The sequence below is a fragment of the Rhizopus delemar genome, genomic scaffold (genome assembly GCF_000149305.1).
Source record: "Rhizopus delemar RA 99-880 supercont3.5 genomic scaffold, whole genome shotgun sequence".
Taxonomy (NCBI): domain Eukaryota; kingdom Fungi; phylum Mucoromycota; class Mucoromycetes; order Mucorales; family Rhizopodaceae; genus Rhizopus; species Rhizopus delemar.
In genome coordinates this window covers 1531203-1550955 of record NW_027137831.1, presented here as the reverse complement: position 1 = coordinate 1550955, position 19753 = coordinate 1531203, and the positions used below count along the sequence as shown (strand labels likewise).

Here is a 19753-nt window from a genome sequence, read left to right as displayed (position 1 = left end):
CGTTGTTTAGCCTGAGGAAATAATATTTTGTAATAGTTTCCCATAGAGACCTTTATCAGCAATTTGTGTCACCGATACCAAATACTGAAACCGTTTTGAAGTAACCAAGTAGATTTACAACACGCTGAGTACCGCTCAGGAAGTCTTTTGCTGACTCTGGGCCCAAGCTCATTCATGATTGTATGAATAAGACCACCATTTGCAGTACCAACCGTTTTCTTACATACAATACCACAGATCAATTCACCGTTTTCAATGATGACACGAGTGTCTCCAGGAGAGATTAAAGTAGTTTCACCATCAGGATGTGTAGAATGGAAAGTTTGACAATTGATACCTTTAGGAATGACCATAGAAAGAATTTGCTTACCGCTCCATAATGGCTTAGGTTTAAGAATGGCAGGCGGGGGTATATATCCATCCCAAGAAGGCACCCACATCACAATATTCATCACCAGATCTTTAGATAAAAAGCAATCTCTTAATGTGAATTTACGGATACCACAGAGTGTGTCTTGCACAATACCCATAACAGGTTTGTTTGATTGAGGAGACACAATCTGTTTGGGGACCATACAAATCTCTGTGACTTCAGCTCGTGTCTCTAGAGATTGGGGAACGTGAAGATTCATTTCATCACCATCAAAATCAGCATTATAAGGGGATGTAACCGATAGATTTAAACGGAAAGTAGAATATGGCATAACCTTGACACGATGACCCATCATTGACATTTTGTGAAGTGAAGGTTGACGGTTGAAGATAACAACATCATCATCATTAATATGTCTTTCAACCCGATAACCATATTGAAGTGGTATTTCACCAGCTCTTTTACGGTAACGGAGATCGATACGCTCTCCATTATCACGAATGACGTATTTAGCACCTGGATGTTCCAAAGGGCCATTGCGGACCAATTGCTGCAGTTTATCAATGTTATATGGAGTAACAATTTCAGGATACGTCAAATTACGGGCGATACTACGAGGTACACCAACTTGATCAAGTGCAAGATTTGGATCGCCAGTGATAACAGTACGAGCAGAGAAGTCTACACGCTTACCCATGAGGTTACCACGAAGACGACCTTCTTTACCCTTAAGACGAGCACGAATAGATTTAAGCTATAATCATAATAAGTAAATATGAAAAATCACAGTTTTTCAATTTCGGATCTTACAGGTCTTCCTGATTTTTGTAATGCTTGCGGTTGACCAGCAATATCATTATCCATGTACGTAGCAATGTGGAACTGCAAAAGCTGCTCAAATTCATTTACAACATGAACTGGTGCACCTTCTGATTCACAACGCTTGACATTGGCATTTGCCTTCAATATATCGGATAATTTGTGGGTCAAATCATCTTCACCCTTACTAGTACCATCCATTTGGATAGAAGGACGAACTTGTGGAGGAGGCACAGGTAAGACAGTAATCATCATCCATTCAGGTCTGGCATATTCTTCAGATAAGCCCATATCTCGAATGTCTTGATCGGGGATGTTCTTTAATATTTGCAAAACTTTTGCTGCGGTCAGTTGCTGTTTGCCTTCATTTCCAGAGTCCTGACAATAATACATTATTAAATATCAAATCAGTAGATCAAATGACACTACTTACATCTCCTGGACTTGAGCGGAACTGCGCATAAAGCTTTAAACCATCTTTACGAATAAGGGGCTGTTTATAACCACAGCCTCCGTGGTTGCTTTTGCGTTTACCGCTATTAAACTCTTCTTTTTCTTCTAAACCATCTTCTTCGTCGCCACCTTCACAAGTCATTTTGGTTTTTGCTATATCCCATACAGCACGAAGTCTCACTTTTCGATCGCTGATTCTTCTAGCTCTTTCAAATCGAGGGTTTGACTAAAGTTTGTAATCATTAGGAAAAAAGAGGTGAAGCACAATATGACAATAATACTCACTTGATCAACTTTAAGTTTGGAGCAGTGGAAACAAACACATTCCAATATTTTCTTGATTTTAGTTAAAAACCCTAATTACAAATGTTCAGTTGAGCATAATTCTACCAATTATTGCTATTACCAATATGAAAAACTGGCTTGGCCAAATCAATGTGGCCAAAGTGTCCTGGACATTCTGCCATTCCTTCACCACAGGTTTGACATTTATAGTTACGGTCGATAGTACCCATTCGAGGGTCCAACAAGCCACCAACTCTGGGCTTCTGAGTACCTTCTTCATATAGTTCAGGAAACTCGATTTTGGACACAGACATTGCTTTCTGTTAAAAGAAAAAAGAAAGACACAGTTAGATTCCATTTTAACATCTGTTTTTTCGACACGTTACAATTTCTTCTGGAGAAAGAATACCAAATTGGATAGCATCAACACGTCGGAGTGGTACAGATGAGAAAGCAAAAGGATGTCCACTCATTTTTGTTTATTTAGTTGAAGGTTTTTTTGTAAGATTTTTTTGTATGTTGTAAAGAATGTAGCAGAAGTTGAAGTATAATGTAATATATGAATTTCTTTTTTTTGTTGTTTTATAATTTTCCTCTTTTTTAATTAAGTGAGTTTTGAATTAAATGCAATTAAAAAAAGTGAGATCGTAAATAGAAACAGACAACAGAAGCCGTATAAGGTACAATTGGATGCTGTTTATGCTGTTTTATAATTAAGTTGATTGTTATAGGGATTCTTATTGTTCGATACACACAAAAAAGAATACAAAAAAAAATTGAATTCGAACAAAAGGATACGTCGCAGCAAATGAAAGAAAATTTAGTTTATTGGAAAAAAAAAAAAAAAAAACTTACGTCACCATCTTTCAAGCCACGCTCATCCAATAAAAAACTTGCTTTCTAATAGTTTCATAATTACCGTTGCAACAAACATAAAACAGATTTACAAAAAAATATAATAAAATAAAACAAATATGAAATGATAGCAAGTTACTTATACCGAAAATCCTGCAAAATGAGTCTAATAATCTCACACAATACTTTAATGACTGTTTTGAACTTACATTTTAAGCGAAAAAGTATTTTTGACGCTTTCAACAAATATGCATATAAAAGCTGATTATAACATATAAACTTTATAACAAGTGTCGTTTTGAGAGTAGAATCAATGACGTTGCATGTTTGTCAAGCAAAAATGAGCTTTTTTGTTATTGAAGCTGTCATGATCTCCTATAAAACATCAATGCCTATACTCATACGATCCTTTCACTTTTTTCAGATGTATTTACAGCATTATATTATTAATAATCAAGTTATAGCACCAATCTCTTCTCGTCACAATTGAACTTGCAGAGTTTGATAAAGGGCACATATTTAATGCAATAAGATACTTACCTAAAATAGTAAGTGACTGCTTAAGTATTGACACTTCAAGAAAAAATTTTGAAAGGTTAATAGCTTAAACTCATAAACAATGCGAAGTTTGGAACTTTTGGGACATAAATCTTTTGAGGTTACAGACAAGGAAATAAATGGTCGCTCATTTATTGCTACCGATCCCGAGTCAAATACAGTCTACATTGCTTTCAAAGATCAAGATTCGCAAATTATAGTTTCTGCAAACAATTCGGTTCCCGGTGATCCAAATGCTTTTGTTCAGATTGGCAAATGTTCTGCTGAAGGTATTGCCAATTTTACCTATTTGACTGACCTTCAGGCTGCTTGTCTTGCTACTTATAATGGTGATATAATGCTTTTTAACAAAGAGCGATTTGAAAATGGAGATGAGGCTGTAAGTCTTTAGATAGTACAAACTTTTAGCGTATTAATACATTGGTTGACATAGATGGAAGTTGTAGGATCTGTTGATTCTGGAATACATGCCTTATGCTGGAGTCCTGATCAGGATTTAGTAGTGCTTGTTACGGGTAAACAAAAACGAAGCGGTTATACTGTTATTTTGATTGACTTTAACGTATTCTTTGCAGGAGAGAAAAGGGTACTCGAGATGACTCAGGATTTTGATGCCATTACAGAGTTTGAACTTCATGTGGAAGATCAAGGAGAAGGAGTTCATCACAGTGTTGGATGGGGTAAAAAAGAAACACAATTCCATGGATCTGCAGGAAAAGCAGCAGCACAACAAAAGGTAGATGCAAGCAAGTTCACTGTATCAGAGGATGATGATATGAAACCACGCGTAGCTTGGAGAGGAGATGGTAGTTTCTTTACAGTTTCTGATATTGATCCCACCAAAAACGCTCGTGTGATACGTGTGTATAACCGTGAGGGTATTTTGCAAAACACCAGTGAACCAGTAGATAAATTGGAACAGGCGTTAGATTGGAGACCATCTGGAAATTTGATTGTATCTACACAACAATTACCACACAGACATGATGTTGTATTTTTTGAAAGAAACGGTCTAAGACATGGTGAATTTACATTAAGAGAAACTGAAGATAAAAAGCAAAAGGTTTTGGAAGTTTTATGGAATGCAGACTCTACCATTTTAGCTATCTGGATTGAATCGGAAATTGATGGTAAATTTCAGAAATCAGTTCAGTTATGGACTACCAAAAACTATCATTGGTACATGAAACAACATATTGTACTCTCGGAAGGCAGAGATGTTACTGGATTTGCTTGGGATGTAGAGAATGCCATGATTGGTCATTTGTTTAGTAGTACTGGGGAATATCATTGCTTGAATTATACATTAGAAGTTTTTACCAGTACTTCAATCAATCATTCTAACTCTGGATATACTGCTGTTACTGATGGGGCTACTCTCTTATTGACACCATTTGTTTATCAAAATGTCCCACCACCAATGTCATCCCTTACATTTACTGCTAAAGGTGATATCCAGCATGTTACATTTGGCTACGATGATGAAGGACTGAAAGTTGCTGTTATCACCAATAGTAAGATACAACTTATTGAACTTCCAGCAAAGGGACACGGTGAGATATCTGTTTTAGGCGAATTCAATTTACCTGCTGTCTCCAATTCAAACAGATCCTTTGCTCTCAATTTAATTCGTCAATTACGATGGATTGATGAGAACAAACTTGTATATTGTCAATATGATAACGATCTCAACAGTGATATGCTTTGTGTAGTAAACTTTGCTATCGGAGAAGAAAGCAATTTAAGTGTTACTGCCATTCCAGTTAGCCTTCCAATTGGTCGCATATACTTTAATGCAACTTACAAAGATTTATTCTTTGAAGACATTGAGGGTTCCGTTCATGAAATTTCTGGACTTGATGAAGAGAAGCCTACTACACTAAAGGTTCAAGGCTTCCCTGACTTCTGTCCTTGGATTGCTTCTGGTAGAATAGGACTTGCAGAAGGAGAGACCGAACGAGTTATCATCGGATTAACAGAACGCAGCAAATTGTATGCTGGTAACAATCTCATTTCATCTGAAGCCACATCTTTCTTTGTACGCGGAATATGGCTCGTATTTTCTACAACTAGTAATACTGCCAGATTTTTATCCTTTGAAAATGCTGCTTTGGAGGATCTTAAGTTATCTGACTCATCTGCGGATGCCTATGATGAAACCTCTCGACGACTTGAACGTGGTTCCAAAATTGTTATTGCTACTCAGCAAAAACCAAGCCTTATTCTTCAGATGCCCCGTGGTAATTTAGAAACTATTAGTCCCAGAGCATTTGTGCTTGCTACTATCAGGGAGGACCTAAAGGCGCTTAATTATCGTTCTGCATTTATTGCTTGCAGGAAGAATAGAATCGACTTAAATATTCTATATGATGATGGACCCGAACGCTTTATGGAAAATATTGATAAATTTGTTAAGCAAGTAGCTGATGTTGACTACCTCAATTTGTTCTTGTCTAATCTGAGAAATGAAGACACTTTAGTAACCATGTACAGACGCGGTGGTCAAACTGCTGATGAAGTAACAGCTGCTAAAGGTGTGGAGAACAAGGTAAATACAATCTGCGAGGCTATTCGAAACATTCTTATTGGACTTGGACGTGAGCAATATATGCAATCTATTATTTCAACCTATGTGAGAAGCTCACCACCAGATATCGAGTCTGCCTTGGTGCTTTTGTCTGAAATTCGTGAACGTGACTTACCAGCGGCAGAAGAGGCATTGAAATACACTATTTTCTTATGCAAGGCAGATCTTCTGTATAAAGTTGCCTTGGGTATGTATAATTTCCCTCTTGTTCTCATGGTGGCACAACAAGCGCAAATGGATCCAAAAGAATATCTTCCGTTTTTACAAGAACTCAAAAACTTTGAGAAATACTATCAACGATACAAGATTGATGACCATCTGAAGCGTTATGAAAAAGCCCTTAGAAACCTAAGTCAAGCTGGCGATGAACATTTTGAGGAATTATTGCAATATATGAAGACTCATGATCTGTATCTCACAGCTATCGAAGAATATGCCAATAGACCAAACCAAAAGATCGAAATTCTCAATGCTTATGGTGCTCATTTAGTCTTTAGAAATAGCTTTGAAGACGCCGGAATTGTCTATACAATGGCCGGTAACCATGTTCAAGCCATTGAGTCTTATCGTATGGCAGGCTGCTGGAGAGAAACTTTCTCTATTGCTAAACAATTAAAGTATACAAACGAAGAGATTCATGCTTTGGCTTATGACATGATAGAATACCTGAAAGAGAAGCGTAGATATCAAGAGGCTGCTTCTGTTGCTAAAGACTATGCAATGGATATTGAAGAAACCGTTGATTGTCTCCTGAAGGGTAGCTTCTGGAAAGAGGCTGAGCGTGTGTCTTACGCCTTTGATAGACAAGATCTAGTTGAGACACATGTGAAATCTGGGCTTGTTGAGGGTCTTACACAAACAGACGAGGATATTGATGAGATGGCAACCCAATTCCATAAACAAACGGCTCGTCTAAATGAACTACGTACAAAGAAAGCTGAGCAAAAGATAGAAAACCCTATGGCCAACGACGAGTCCCTAGATAATATCGATATGTTTTCAGACACCACATCTATGTACAGTCAATTCACAAGATACACAAATGCTTCATCTAGGGTTTCTTCTGTCACTTCACAAGGTTCAGCACGCTCTAGAAAAACTTCAAAGCTTAGAAGAAAAGAAGAAAGAAAGAGAGCGCGTGGTAAGAAAGGAACTGTATTTGAGGAAGAATACCTCATTGGTTCTTTAAAGAAACTTTATGAAAAAGCGAGCACAATGCAAAGTAAGAATATAACTCTTTTTATTGTAATTTCCGTGTATTAATGTGCTGAATTATAGCCGATATTGGTAATTTGATTCGTGCTCTTGTACCATTTGGCTATGTCGAAGAAGCTAGATCTATTCAAGAGAAATTTGAAAAGTTCTTGAACGAACTTAAAACATCAGTAGATTCCATCTTTATTCCGCTACAACTTGCTATTAGTTTGGTAAGTTGAAAATTTACAGCATTTTTTTTTAATTAAAATTTACGTGTTTCTTCTTTGTAGTATGCCTCACCAGAAGAATATGAAGAATCAAAGAAAGAGCCTTTGAAGCCTGTAGAGAAGCCCGTGATGGCTAAAATTGATTGGAAATTGCAAATATTGTAAACATTGTATTTAAATAAATAAGAGTTTTAAATACCTGAATCTTTTTTATATAAATTTTTATCAAATGCTTTCGTTATGGACATTAATATATTTGTAATAAAAATGAGGGTTGTCTTTGTAAATGTTTTTATTCTTATTTTTGTAAATCTACTGTATGTACATTGCCTTAGTTTAAAAAAATATATACACTATATATTGCGCCTAAATGTGTATTAAAAAAATCTATAATTGCTTTGGCATTTTCTGAGCTATATGCTCTGCTTCCACACCAAGAGCCATTTTTCCCGTATTGTAGATCGAAATTGATACAACCATAGGCTAATTTCAAGTAATTCATAGTCCCACCAAGCAGCTATAAGGTTTCTTGTCAAGTTCCATGCACCAGACAAAGTATGGGATCCTTGAAGGCGTTGCAGAATATTAGACTTTTCGTCAACCCAGACAGTTTCTGCGCAATATCTTCCCATCAGAGCATAAGTCATGTACTTATCTTGAGACTTCCTCAATGTTTCGTCTAGACTTCTCAATAAATCGCTTGTCTTGAGAAGTAAAATAACTACGCGAGGTAGAGCTTCCAATATACAGTATATTCGACTCAAGAAATTCATTGCGCGACCCGAGACACGATTGATTTCAGTTGAAGATCTATCAGAGGAAAGACTAGCCGACTGAATTGTAGACCACTCTCGTCCAGTTAAAAGAGACGCAAATAGTCGATGATATTCAGGTTTGCAGCCGACTCGAAGTGAGTATGTGCGTATGCCATCTTCATCTCCCCGAATTAAAGAAGTCCAAAGATGAGCATAATCGGTACGGAGTTGATCAGGAAGTGCTCGGTAGATTCCATGATCAAGTAAGACAACATCAAAATTATATGGGTGAGCTTTAGTCTTTTTAGCTGGCCGGATAAGAATATTTCCCGGATCTAGCCAAGTCTAGGTTACAAAAAAAGAGAATCACATCATGTTATTCCATTTACTTACGAGGATCACAATGAACAAAGCTTAAATATAATGAAAAATGTAAGTGGTCTTTTTTAAATAAGCCTTCTTTTCATATTACCCATCGATAAACATCATCTTTGAGAATACATTTGTAATTTCTGTCGATACTTGACTAGAATTGATGTGATGTTGTTTAAAATATTCCAAGTCATCCACACGAGCTCCTTCAATAACTTTTTTTTTTCACGTTTTAATAGCAACATTCATTATTTTTTATACACACTTGCACTTACATTCCATACATAAAATACGCCTTTTCGCCCACAGAACTTTTGGAATGACTAAAGCCGTTGAGCAATTTTCAAAATTATTTACAACTTTCTGGGCATTAGAAGCTTCATTTACAAAGTCTAGCTCCTGAGGTAACGATTCCTCCATCTCTTGCATGATCCATTCAAAACCAAAATCAGGAAACATTCTTTTAATAGAACGAACAATGAATGATACTGTCTGTAAATCGATTTGATAAAATTCATCTAGACGAGGATGCTGGAACTTGACGGCTACCCACTGTTCGCCTATGCGTGCTTTATGCACCTGAGCAAGCGAAGCAACACCAAGCGGCTGCCAATCGAATTCATCAAACAACTCCTCCAAAGGCTGGTGATTATCATTTAAAAACATGGCTTTTAAATCTTTTTCAGAACTGGGATCGCAACGATCTTGAAGTACAGCAAGTGTGGAAGTCCACTCAACAGGCAAAATGTAAGACATGGTTGACACATGCTGGCCCAACTTAACATATATTCCTCCCAATTTCTGAAGTCCATCTAGTATTCTTTTAGCAGAACGTAAATGACACTGACTCTTTGCTTCTTCAAGATCTTGATCTGATGTATATGCTTTTGATTGAGTCATCTTGTAATCAATGGCAACATGGATGCCAATTTTAGTGGCAAGTCCAATTCTTTGGGCTGCAGAAACAATAAGTTTGGGATGATCTTCAGATCCATACCAAACAAACCCCCCTGCACAAAACACAGCAGAGCTGTATACAAAACGTTGCTGGGTAAGCGATCGCTGATATAGTTCTTTCTTAAATAATTTCGTCAAGGATTTCAACATATATGCACAAAGTAGAAAAAAATGATAATGCGGATTAAACTATTGATAACAAATCAGCGTTTTCAAATCTGATTGGTTATTTTAAAACCCTCGTTCGCATACAATTTGCAAATATTACCAAACAGCTTTGTATGTCCAGCTCTGAAGAAATTAAATAGGCAAAGTAGACAAGTGCATAGAAGAAAACAAGTACATTATTATATTGCTTTAGTTTCAACCAAAATATTTAAGTTAACGATCAAGTTTGGTATAAAAAGATGTAACTTCTAAGGGACACTTGCTATAGTAATTTACTTTTTTCTCTCCTCCCCTTATTTTTACAATCTTGCCATAAAGAGAAAAAGGAAAGTAAGCAAAGAAAAGTCTAATAATCAGGAACAAAGCAAATTCTATTTTGGATATGATTTGTATACCATTGCATTTTATTTTTATTCTCAATGGCTATTATCCAATAAAATTAAATAATTATTTATTCATGCAGCTACTTTTAATTTGTTTGTAGTTTGCTTATTTGGATGATTTCTTCGTATTTAGATTAATCCATTTGGATTGTTGTTATTAAATGTATAATTGATGGATGATGTGGGGATATGTGCAGGTATAGAAGATGATCTTGGTCTGATATTCATTAGGCGAACAAGATAACCTTGCTGGTTATAAACACATTCAAATTCGCTAGATTTTGAGTTATTTAATGTCTCATATAATTCAAAGGTATCAATTGCAACATGTTCAGAATACATGCTATTCATCATTCCTTGTATATGTGTAAGTGAGTGATAGTTAGGCGTTATTCTATATTTAGACTCTGCAATCTCATTCAATCTTAAGTAAGCTTCTTTTGCCCTTGATAAAATCATTATGCTTCTATCAGCCTACATAGTGACATGTTAATTATGAATAATAATTCAATTAATCCCCATTTCTTACAATCACATCTCCAAATAATTTCTCATGTACTGTATCAGATAACACTGTCCAACCATTTGTCCAGTTCTGATGAACATTTCCATATGAAATACGTCTTTTACTTTTACAATAATCTTCTGTGTAGTATAAATACTCGTTAATAAGTTTAATATCTCCATCAAACCAATTTACCTTCTGCTGAAGAAGACTGTCCAAACAGATAATTAGTAAAGAAAGAGTGTTCATTATAGGATGGTTGATAAGAATTTGTCATTGCCAATTGTTCTTTTGCAACAGGACCGCCAATAGGACCAGGGACTGAATCTTTGCGTGGTCTTTCAATACTGGTTGAGGTAATAGATGGATTTAGTAATTCTGTGCTGATAGACTTTTGTTCTAATCCTTTGTTTTTTTTTATTTTCTTCTCTAACTCTTGTTTGTTCACCAATTCTTTTGCTTTCTGTCGTAATTCTTCATCTCTTTTGCTTTTTTCTTCTTCTTTTCTCTTTATTTCTTCTTGCTTTTTTCTTTTTTCCTTCATTTCCTTTTTTTTCTTTTCTAATTCTTCTTGTTCCCTTTTCTTTTTTTCATCTTCTTTTCGTTGCCGTTCTGCTTCTTTCTTTTGTCTTTCTGTTTCTTTCTGTCTCTTTTCTTCTTCCCGACGTTTTCTCTCTTGTTCTTGAATTTCTTTTAATTTACGCTGTTTTTCTTCTTCTTCTTGTTTCTTTTTTTCTTCCATTTTTAATTTTTCTTGTTCTTGTTTTAGCTTTTCCAGACGCTTAGTCTCCTTTTTCTTTTCTCTTTCACGTAGCTTTTTTAGCTCTCTTTCTTGTCGTAATCGATCTTCTTCTTCTAATTCCTCAATCAACCGTCGCTGCCTATCCTGAGCCACTTTTTCTCTGTAAGCTTGCATAACGCGCTGTTCAAACATACGTGCAGCAAAGACTTGAAACATTTTCTTTCCTTGTTCAATCTTTTGCTCTTCTGTATTTATTGCGTCATCGTATTCGTCATCTTCTTCTTCGTATTCATCGTATTCTTCAGTATCGTTTTCCTCTCCTTCTTCTTCGTCATATACGTCATCTTCATCATCGCTTTGTAGCTCCTGTTCTCTTTTCAATTTTTGATCTGTGATTTTTTCCATCATTTTTAAGAATTTTTTGCCATCATTTCTCATTAAATCATCCGCTAAAGTTATCACATTGCCTTTTTATAAAATTGCAAGTTTAAAGACACGTTATGTATATGTATGCCTCTTTTTTACCTTTAACTGTGAGTGTATTTTTTAGTTTTATACTAACTTCTGCTTCCTCTTCTTCTTCTTCCTCATCCGAAGTACTATCACTGACTTCTTCGTTTCCCCTTTGTTGTTGTTGACGATAAGCATATTTTTCTAGTTCTTCATAATAAGCATCATAAAGTACCTCTAATTCTTCTTCAATCACGGAACTTTTAAAGTAAAATGTCAGAAAAAAGAGAGAGAAAGGAAAAGAAGCAAAGGTTTTTTTTTTATTACCTCTTTTTACCGCATACAGAACAGTTACATGTATGCTTTTGTTGTTCCTTCATTCTACGTAAAACGGTTTCTTTTTCTACTTTTACAAGTGATCTCCTTTCTTCTTCACTCAATTGAATCCAAAACCTTCTAATCTTTTGTCGTTCTTCTGTATTATCCCAAATATCGCTTTTGTTTGCTGCTGCTACTGAGGAATTGAATCGAATGGATTTAGTTGGTATAGTCATTAGGGAAATTAAAAGAAAAAAGAAAAAAGGTGTAAATCACTTGATAAAAATACAAAAAGGCACGTGACTCTTAATCAAAGAATGAGCTTTAGTGCAATCAAGCAACGTTTTAAGAACCTATACTAAAGACGCGTGTATTTTAAAGAATTAAAAATCTTTTGGATGTTATTATTTGCTTTAACTTTATGCTAAGATGGTATAATTAAAAATGATGCGATTTTATTGATAAATGCAAAAAACAAATATAAAAATCATTAACCAATCACAAGCAATCTTTGAAATTTACATTTATATACAAACAAACGCAGCACTTTTTTTTTTTTTTTTTTTTTTCAATAATATATAACCATGTCTACACCAAGAAGAAGAATCGAAACTGATGTTATGAAACTGTTTGTATTTTATTAAGCATCTATTTTTGTACATTAAAATTAATTTACATTTAAGTTTAATGAGTGATTATGAAGTGACATTAGTGAACGACAACATGCAAGAATTCTATGTTCGCTTCCAGGGACCAAGTGATAGTATGTATTTTATATAATATATAATCTGTAGCTAATAATACATATAGCGCCCTTTACTGGAGGAGTATGGAAAATACACGTAGAACTACCTGATCAATATCCTTATAAATCACCAAGTATTGGTTTCATGAATAGAATATTCCATCCCAATATTGATGAAGTGTAAAATAGAAAAAAGCTATAGAGTGTGCACATAATAAAACTTCACTTTAGGAGTGGCTCAGTCTGCTTAGATGTCATTAATCAAACTTGGAGCCCAATGTTTGGTAAGATGTGAATTCACAGGCAAAAAGGTTGATGATATTCACTATTTATTAGACATGATTAATATATTTGAAGTATTTCTTCCTCAACTGCTTCGATATCCTAACCCAACAGACCCTTTAAATGGTGAAGCTGCTGCTTTGTTAATGAGAGAGCCCACTAAATATGAATTAAAAGTGAAAGGTATAAATGAAAGTGCGTGAAAAGGATGCATAATAGTAATAATCCCACTTGCATTAGACTACGTCTCAAGATATGCCACTAAAGAAGCAGCAGATGCTGCAGCCGAAGAAAGTTCAGATGATGAAGATATGAGTTCTGTTAACTTTGATTCTTCAGAAGATGAAGCAGCTGGCATGGAATTATAAAAAGTCACACTCACATTCATTTTTAATCACTATTTAACTATTTTTGCCCTTTTTTTTTTGTTATTTCGGGTTATCAAACCGCGTTTACTTTTTTTTTTCTTTTCTAATAAAAACAACAATGAGAAGAGACGTTCGTATTCTTCTTGTTGGTGATGGTAAATAAAAATAGAGAGTTTACACAACAAGTAAAATAAACATGCATTCTTAGAGGGGGTTGGTAAAAGTACACTTATTGCTTCTTTGATAAAAGAAACTTTTATACCAAATGTATATTTTAGACAGTAATTTATAATATAATGAAAGCTAATATACTTTGCTACAGGTTCAACATCTTATACCCGAAGTTACCATTCCTCCAGAAGTCACCCCGGAAAATGTCACTATGCATATTATGGACTCTTCTGGTAAACACAAAAGTAAGATAGAAAAGTTGAATTTTCTCACTTTTTTCATAGCTCGTCCTGAAGACCGTGAACAAACAGAAGCAGAAATAAGAAAAGCTCATGTGATTTGTATTGTTTATGCCATTGATGACTCAAATACGTTCAACCGGCTCTCTCTTTATTGGCTACCCTATATTCGATCCTTAGGTGTCAATGTAATCAAATACTACAACAACAACAAAAAAGAGAAAACAAGCTGTTAATTCTTTCTTTATAGGTGCCTGTTGTTTTGGTGGGTAATAAGATTGATTTACGTGGAAATGACGTGGCAAATCAAGGTCTTGAAGATGAAGTGATACCCATTATGAATGAATTCAAGGTACCATTACTTTTTATTTTAGGGTTTACGCAAATTAACAACACAATTTCTGTAGGAGGTAGAGACTTGTGTAGAATGTTCAGCTAAACAGCTATTGAATGTTTCAGAAGTATTTTATTTTGCACAAAAAGCAGTACTTCATCCAACAGCTCCATTATATGATTCAAGAGAACATGTAAAATACACAATAGAAGGCCACTATCTATACAAATTCTTTTTACTGACTTTATATATAGGTTCTTAAACCACAATGCGTAGAAGCTTTGAAACGTATATTTAAACTATGCGATACAGACAAAGATAATATACTTAACGATAATGAATTAAATGAATTTCAGGTATTTACAAAAGAGAGAACTAGAATGACAAAGACTCAAATAGTTTATAGAGAAAATGTTTTAATGCGCCTTTACAACCTCAAGAATTAGATGGTGTGAAAGAGGTTGTAAGAGAGCATGAGCCTAGTGGAGTGGGTGTGACTGGTTTAACAGAAGCAGGATTTATCTTTTTACATTCCCTCTTTATTCAACGTGGAAGATTGGAGACAACTTGGACTGTTTTACGTAAATTTGGATACGGAGATGATCTTGATTTACGCGAAGATTTCCTATTACCTTTGTAATGTAAACAAAAAAAAAACGAAGAAAAAAAAAACGAATATCACTGGAAAATTTACACTCTACATTTCATTCAATAGTTTGGAGGTACCACTAGAGTGTTCAGTAGAATTAAGTCCTCTTGGATACCAGTTCTTTACAGAATTATTTCAAATATTTGATAAAGACAAGGATGGTGCATTAAATAGACTCGAATTAGATTCGCTGTTTAGTACTTCTCCTGGAAACCCCTGGGCAAATACAGGATTTCCTCATACAACCATCACCACTGAAACAGGCTCGGTTACACTGCAGGGATGGTTAGCACAATGGAGGTAACCATAAAGCATAAATATTTGTATTCGATGACTCAAAACTCTTTTTGCTAGCATGACAACTTTATTGGACTATAAGACAACATTGAAATACTTGGCTTACCTTGGTTTTGAAGGAGATACACGTACAGCTCTTAAAGTCACAAAACCTAAACGAGTGGATCGTAAAAAGGGTAAAATTCAACGAAATGTGTTTTCTTGTTATGTGTTTGGTGCCCCTGGATCAGGAAAGGTAAGTACACAAAATAAAAAAAAAAAATAAAAACAGTAATTTACGAAACTTGTTGTAGACATCACTTTTAAAGGCTTTTGTTCATAAACCTTTCTCAGAGAAATACACACCTACAACAGAGCCATTTCAAGTGGTTAACTCAGTTGAAATGAAAGGAGCTGAGAAATATTTAGTGATGCAAGAAGTAGAACCGAATCAAGTATCAGAAATACTTTCTAACAAGAAGAAATTGGATCAATGCGACCTATTATGCTTTGTTTATGATACAAGTGATGCCAATTCATTTGGCTTTGTGGCGGCTTTACGCGTAAGGAGATAAATGAGATAGAATGAAAACAAGCTGATACATAATTTAATAGGAGAAATATAAGATTGACCATATTCCTACTGTTTTGGTAGCGACCAAATGTGAATTAGACTTAGTCACGCAGCGCCATGAAGTTCAACCTGATATTTATTGTAGAAGCCTCGGTTTAGCTGTACCTCTCAGTGTGTCTGTGAAAGAAAATCAAATGGCAGATCTCTACCACATCTTGACTGGAGTTGCCATGAATCCGTAAGTTTAATCATAAGGCAAAAACTAGATTATTAAATATGTTATTAGAACAATCGCAACTCCTGGTGCACATAAAGATAAAACCGAGCAATCATGGATTTCAACACATTATTTGACCATATCCTTAATAGCTGGTGCTGTGATATTAACAAGTTTAGCGGGTTATAAATTATTAAAACATCATCACTTCTCAAGTCAGGGGTTAACAACTGCCGCTGCTACTGCCGCTGCTACTGCCGCTGCAAAGAAAAAGGAATAAAACTCTTATATATAAAATAATATTCTTTGTGTATTTGTAATAAAAAAAGAGAGTAATAATATGAATGTGATTTAATAATCCATGCTTTCTTGTTTACCGTTGCCATTTTGTGCTTGATTAAAGTAAAACTCAGAGACTTGTTCACTACTTGTTGCATCTTCAGGTTGTTTATCATCTCTGACACGAATAAATCGTGGAAAACGAAGTGAAATACCCTTTGTTTCATCTACTTTACCAATACCTGCCATGTAAGTCGGGCTAAGACTCAGATCAGCACACTTGACTTCCCACACTTGAACAGGATCAAACCAAATGTCTGGCTTAGGTGGATTGTCACCAAGACAATAGAATCTCTTAGGATCATTTATCACATGATCTTTGAGTGTATTATAAAAGAGCTGCAAATTTTCGTCAGAGAAACCAGTACCCAATTTACAAATCGTCTGGTATTCTTCTGTTTCAGGATCATAGCAAGCCAACAAAAAGGCACCATATACAGATGTACGTTTACCACGGCCATAATAAGCACCAATCACAACTAGATCCATTGAATCGCCTACGCCATTCAGATAGTCCTTCTTGACCTTAAGCCAATTGCGTGATCTTTTTGAAGGCTCATAGGTGGCTTCTTTACTACTAAATGACTTGACCATCAACCCTTCACAATTGTTACCGACAGAAACATCCAAAAAGGTTTGGATATCTTCAATGTTATTAGAATCCATGTGTTTTGCAAAGTAAAATTCATGCTCAGTTTCTGTAAATGCTTCTTGTAATTTTTGACGACGGATTTCTAAAGACTCTTGTAATAAAGACTTGAAAAATAACGTTACAAAAAAGAGTCTGTTATGCAAAAGAATCTGACTTACTTTTCCATTTAAATATAAGCAATCAAATGCAAATACAGCTACACGCACCTTGATCTCTTCTTCTTTCACATCCTTACGTTTACGCGTACTTAATACTTGAAACGGCAAAATCTTTTTAGCTTCTTTATCCCAAGCAACTGCCTCACAATCTAATATAAATGTTTCCGTTGTCGGCTTCAGCCACTACATAAAAAAGAGGGTAAGACGCTTCCTCTCTCACATTTCTTTTGCTATTTTTCTTTTCTTTTTTTACTTTCTGTATAGCATTCATAATATCTGGATATCGAATGGACATATTTTCTGAGTTTCGACTGTATACATGAATACTTCCGTCAGCAAGCTTATGAATCTATTATTGTTTTTTAAGAAAAACCTGTTTAACTTTATCAAATCATCTAATCTTTACCTGTGCACGTTCCCCATCATATTTAAATTCACAAGTAAATGTTTGACCTTCAAATCTATCTAATACTTCTGTCAAACTCTTTGTTGGATGGGCCAGCATAGGCTTTAATGGTACACCAGGATGCATAGAACAGTGATCAATCAGTTCTTCAATAGGGTATTTCAATAAAGCGGGCACAATATCATCATAGCATGGTAACTGACTATAGATAGATAAATATACATGTATATTAATCAATTCGTCTTTTCTGAGTTTACTTGTATACGTATTTCACAGTTTCTACAGCAGAAGCCAATAATTCTTCTTTCTTTGTTGTTGAAACTTTAGAAGAATTCAGTTTGCTCAACATAACAGATTGTGCTAAAGCAGAAAGAACAGTTTGTTCAGCTAAACCAATTCTCAACTTGCCTTCCAATTGTCGAATAATATATTTTGCCTCGTTTTCTTGGCAAGCAACTAATAATCCTTTGATTTTATCAATCTTTTTGCTTTGAGCCTAGTTAGATAAACATAAATCAGTATATGTTTTGTTAAAAGCAAACAATAAGAAAGGCTTACCGAGTTCCCAGTAATGTTGGCTACTTCTTTAAGTACACGAAATACATGTGGTACAGTAAGAGGTTTTGGTTTAAACAGCGTACTTTGAGATCCTTTACTTTCCTAAGCAAAAAAAAAGTCAAGTAGTGTGCGAAATAAATGTGTTCAAAAATTACCTTAGCAATAGTACCAAGATCACCAATTTTGGCATATTCTGTCTTAATTTGTTTTATGCTTCTTCCTGTAGATTCCGCAATAGCTTTAATCAATAATGACTCTCCAATACCGAGTTCAAGTCCTTCGTAGTCAGGACAAAGCTAAGAAAAAAAAATACAGTTGATTCACTTGCTCAAATACAGATGCGAGCGTATACTACCTTGTTGATACACATGTACAATATTTCTAATAAGCCATCTGGATTCATTTCTATTACTTTACCAAATAAAGTAACTAGATATTCTGTAATTTCCAACCTTTTTGTAGTATTTTCACATTTTTCAAATGTTTTACACAAAACTGCATAAGGGATACTATTGAACAATTTATCAATGATCAATATAGACATAAACATTGATATTTAACATACGGTGAGCCCTTTTGTACATTGAGATCTGTTTTTTTTAGTGTATCTGTGGTTGCACTATAAAAATACGTTATTTCTCTTCTTCTCTACTACAAATGAATGAAATGATTACATCATTTTTATAGCTGCTTTGATCTCTTTTTCCTCTTGTTTTTCTTCCTTTTCTTCAGCAGCAGCTTCCTCAATCTCTTTATCAAATTGTTCGTCCGCATCCAAGGCTTCAGATATTATAATATTGCCATCTTCGACCTTTGTCTTTTTTATATCCATATCATTTTCAGATTCCTCGCTTTCTGATATAGTAATTCTTTTTCGCTTTCGATTGATTGTTGCATCCTCTGCATCAGGATCAACTGATTTGAGCTTTTGCTGCTTCTTTACTTTATCACCCCCAAAAAAGGCGCTAATAAAATGTCATGTAAACAGGTGTCATGCTTGACAAACAAGAGCAATTTTACTTTAGTTTGGCTTGTTTTTTGTTGGAACTCATTACAAAGAGGAAAAAAAAAACTTTGCACTTACGCGACAAAAAACACGCTGGTTTTTTTTTAAAAAAAAATAGTTCGCACATTAAAAAATAATTTTTTATTCAGACTGGTGAAATTGATTCATTTACCTTCTTGAAAAGTAGTTTTGCTTTCGCTTTTCAATTAGTTTCGCTCATTAATATTGCCTATAAAGATCCCTTATAAAGCACATTTAAGGAATTATTTAAAGATTTTTCTGTTAATGAGTGTTTGCTTGCATAATTAATGAATGTATTTCCTTTTATTTCGTCATTAAAAATTTCAAAATTAGCTTCTATGATCTTTCTTGATACTTTAAACAATTATGAATTGAAATATTAATTCAAGCAATATGAGTCATTTATAAAATAAAGGAGATATATATATGCAATTTCATTTATTGTTACAAATTGTGCTACTGTGGTTTTAAAACTAAACATCAAAGAAAAAGGAGTTAATAGCCCGTCTACTTTTAGTGTTGAAGGCCACAAGGCTTACTGAGATGTTCGCCTACTAAGCTTGATATGTGTAAACTAACCATTTTATTGAGTAAGTTCAAAGCACCAAGTATATCTTACTATTGGGAAGGAGAAAAAAGCATAAGCTAATAACACATCTTCCACTGAACTATGATTAACCTATATTTTTCATGATTGTTTAAGTGCATATTGTAGACTTCAAGTTTATCAACACCCTTGAACCCGAAATTTTCT

The 19753-nt window shown here is 34.7% G+C and overlaps 7 protein-coding genes across 7 annotated transcripts; 3 read left to right on the top strand and 4 right to left on the bottom strand.

Moving 5' to 3' along the window:
* Nucleotides 1–68: 68 nt before the first annotated feature.
* On the bottom strand, nucleotides 69–2244 carry RO3G_07354 (RNA polymerase I; the record flags this gene model as incomplete). Its single annotated transcript, XM_067661944.1, has 5 exons — nucleotides 69–1127; nucleotides 1184–1570; nucleotides 1626–1871; nucleotides 1931–2001; nucleotides 2052–2244. The coding sequence occupies 5 exons, from the start codon at nucleotides 2242–2244 to the stop codon at nucleotides 69–71; spliced, it is 1956 nt and encodes a 651-aa protein (XP_067518045.1).
* A 1160-nt stretch (nucleotides 2245–3404) lies between these two features.
* RO3G_07353 (uncharacterized protein) lies at nucleotides 3405–7519 on the top strand (the record flags this gene model as incomplete). Its single annotated transcript, XM_067661943.1, has 4 exons — nucleotides 3405–3722; nucleotides 3777–7152; nucleotides 7209–7357; nucleotides 7418–7519. 4 exons carry the CDS (start codon nucleotides 3405–3407, stop codon nucleotides 7517–7519), a joined length of 3945 nt encoding a protein of 1314 aa, XP_067518044.1.
* A 1075-nt stretch (nucleotides 7520–8594) lies between these two features.
* Nucleotides 8595–9381, bottom strand: RO3G_07352 (uncharacterized protein; the record flags this gene model as incomplete). The annotated part of the gene is made up of 2 exons (XM_067661942.1): nucleotides 8595–8635; nucleotides 8757–9381. The coding sequence occupies 2 exons, from the start codon at nucleotides 9379–9381 to the stop codon at nucleotides 8595–8597; spliced, it is 666 nt and encodes a 221-aa protein (XP_067518043.1).
* A 1294-nt stretch (nucleotides 9382–10675) lies between these two features.
* RO3G_07351 (uncharacterized protein) lies at nucleotides 10676–12240 on the bottom strand (the record flags this gene model as incomplete). Its single annotated transcript, XM_067661941.1, has 3 exons — nucleotides 10676–11703; nucleotides 11762–11946; nucleotides 12014–12240. 3 exons carry the CDS (start codon nucleotides 12238–12240, stop codon nucleotides 10676–10678), a joined length of 1440 nt encoding a protein of 479 aa, XP_067518042.1.
* Nucleotides 12241–12588: 348 nt separating this feature from the next.
* Nucleotides 12589–13399, top strand: RO3G_07350 (ubiquitin-conjugating enzyme E2 8; the record flags this gene model as incomplete). Its single annotated transcript, XM_067661940.1, has 6 exons — nucleotides 12589–12632; nucleotides 12688–12767; nucleotides 12815–12929; nucleotides 12981–13033; nucleotides 13086–13214; nucleotides 13272–13399. The coding sequence occupies 6 exons, from the start codon at nucleotides 12589–12591 to the stop codon at nucleotides 13397–13399; spliced, it is 549 nt and encodes a 182-aa protein (XP_067518041.1).
* Nucleotides 13400–13790: 391 nt separating this feature from the next.
* Nucleotides 13791–15884, top strand: RO3G_07349 (uncharacterized protein; the record flags this gene model as incomplete). The annotated part of the gene is made up of 10 exons (XM_067661939.1): nucleotides 13791–13815; nucleotides 13855–13997; nucleotides 14060–14078; nucleotides 14184–14212; nucleotides 14398–14499; nucleotides 14550–14779; nucleotides 14859–15092; nucleotides 15147–15324; nucleotides 15383–15631; nucleotides 15684–15884. The coding sequence occupies 10 exons, from the start codon at nucleotides 13791–13793 to the stop codon at nucleotides 15882–15884; spliced, it is 1410 nt and encodes a 469-aa protein (XP_067518040.1).
* A 326-nt stretch (nucleotides 15885–16210) lies between these two features.
* RO3G_07348 (uncharacterized protein) lies at nucleotides 16211–19024 on the bottom strand (the record flags this gene model as incomplete). The annotated part of the gene is made up of 9 exons (XM_067661938.1): nucleotides 16211–17191; nucleotides 17262–17357; nucleotides 17415–17616; nucleotides 17672–17910; nucleotides 17973–18074; nucleotides 18128–18268; nucleotides 18385–18481; nucleotides 18647–18937; nucleotides 18993–19024. The coding sequence occupies 9 exons, from the start codon at nucleotides 19022–19024 to the stop codon at nucleotides 16211–16213; spliced, it is 2181 nt and encodes a 726-aa protein (XP_067518039.1).
* Nucleotides 19025–19753: the final 729 nt, after the last annotated feature.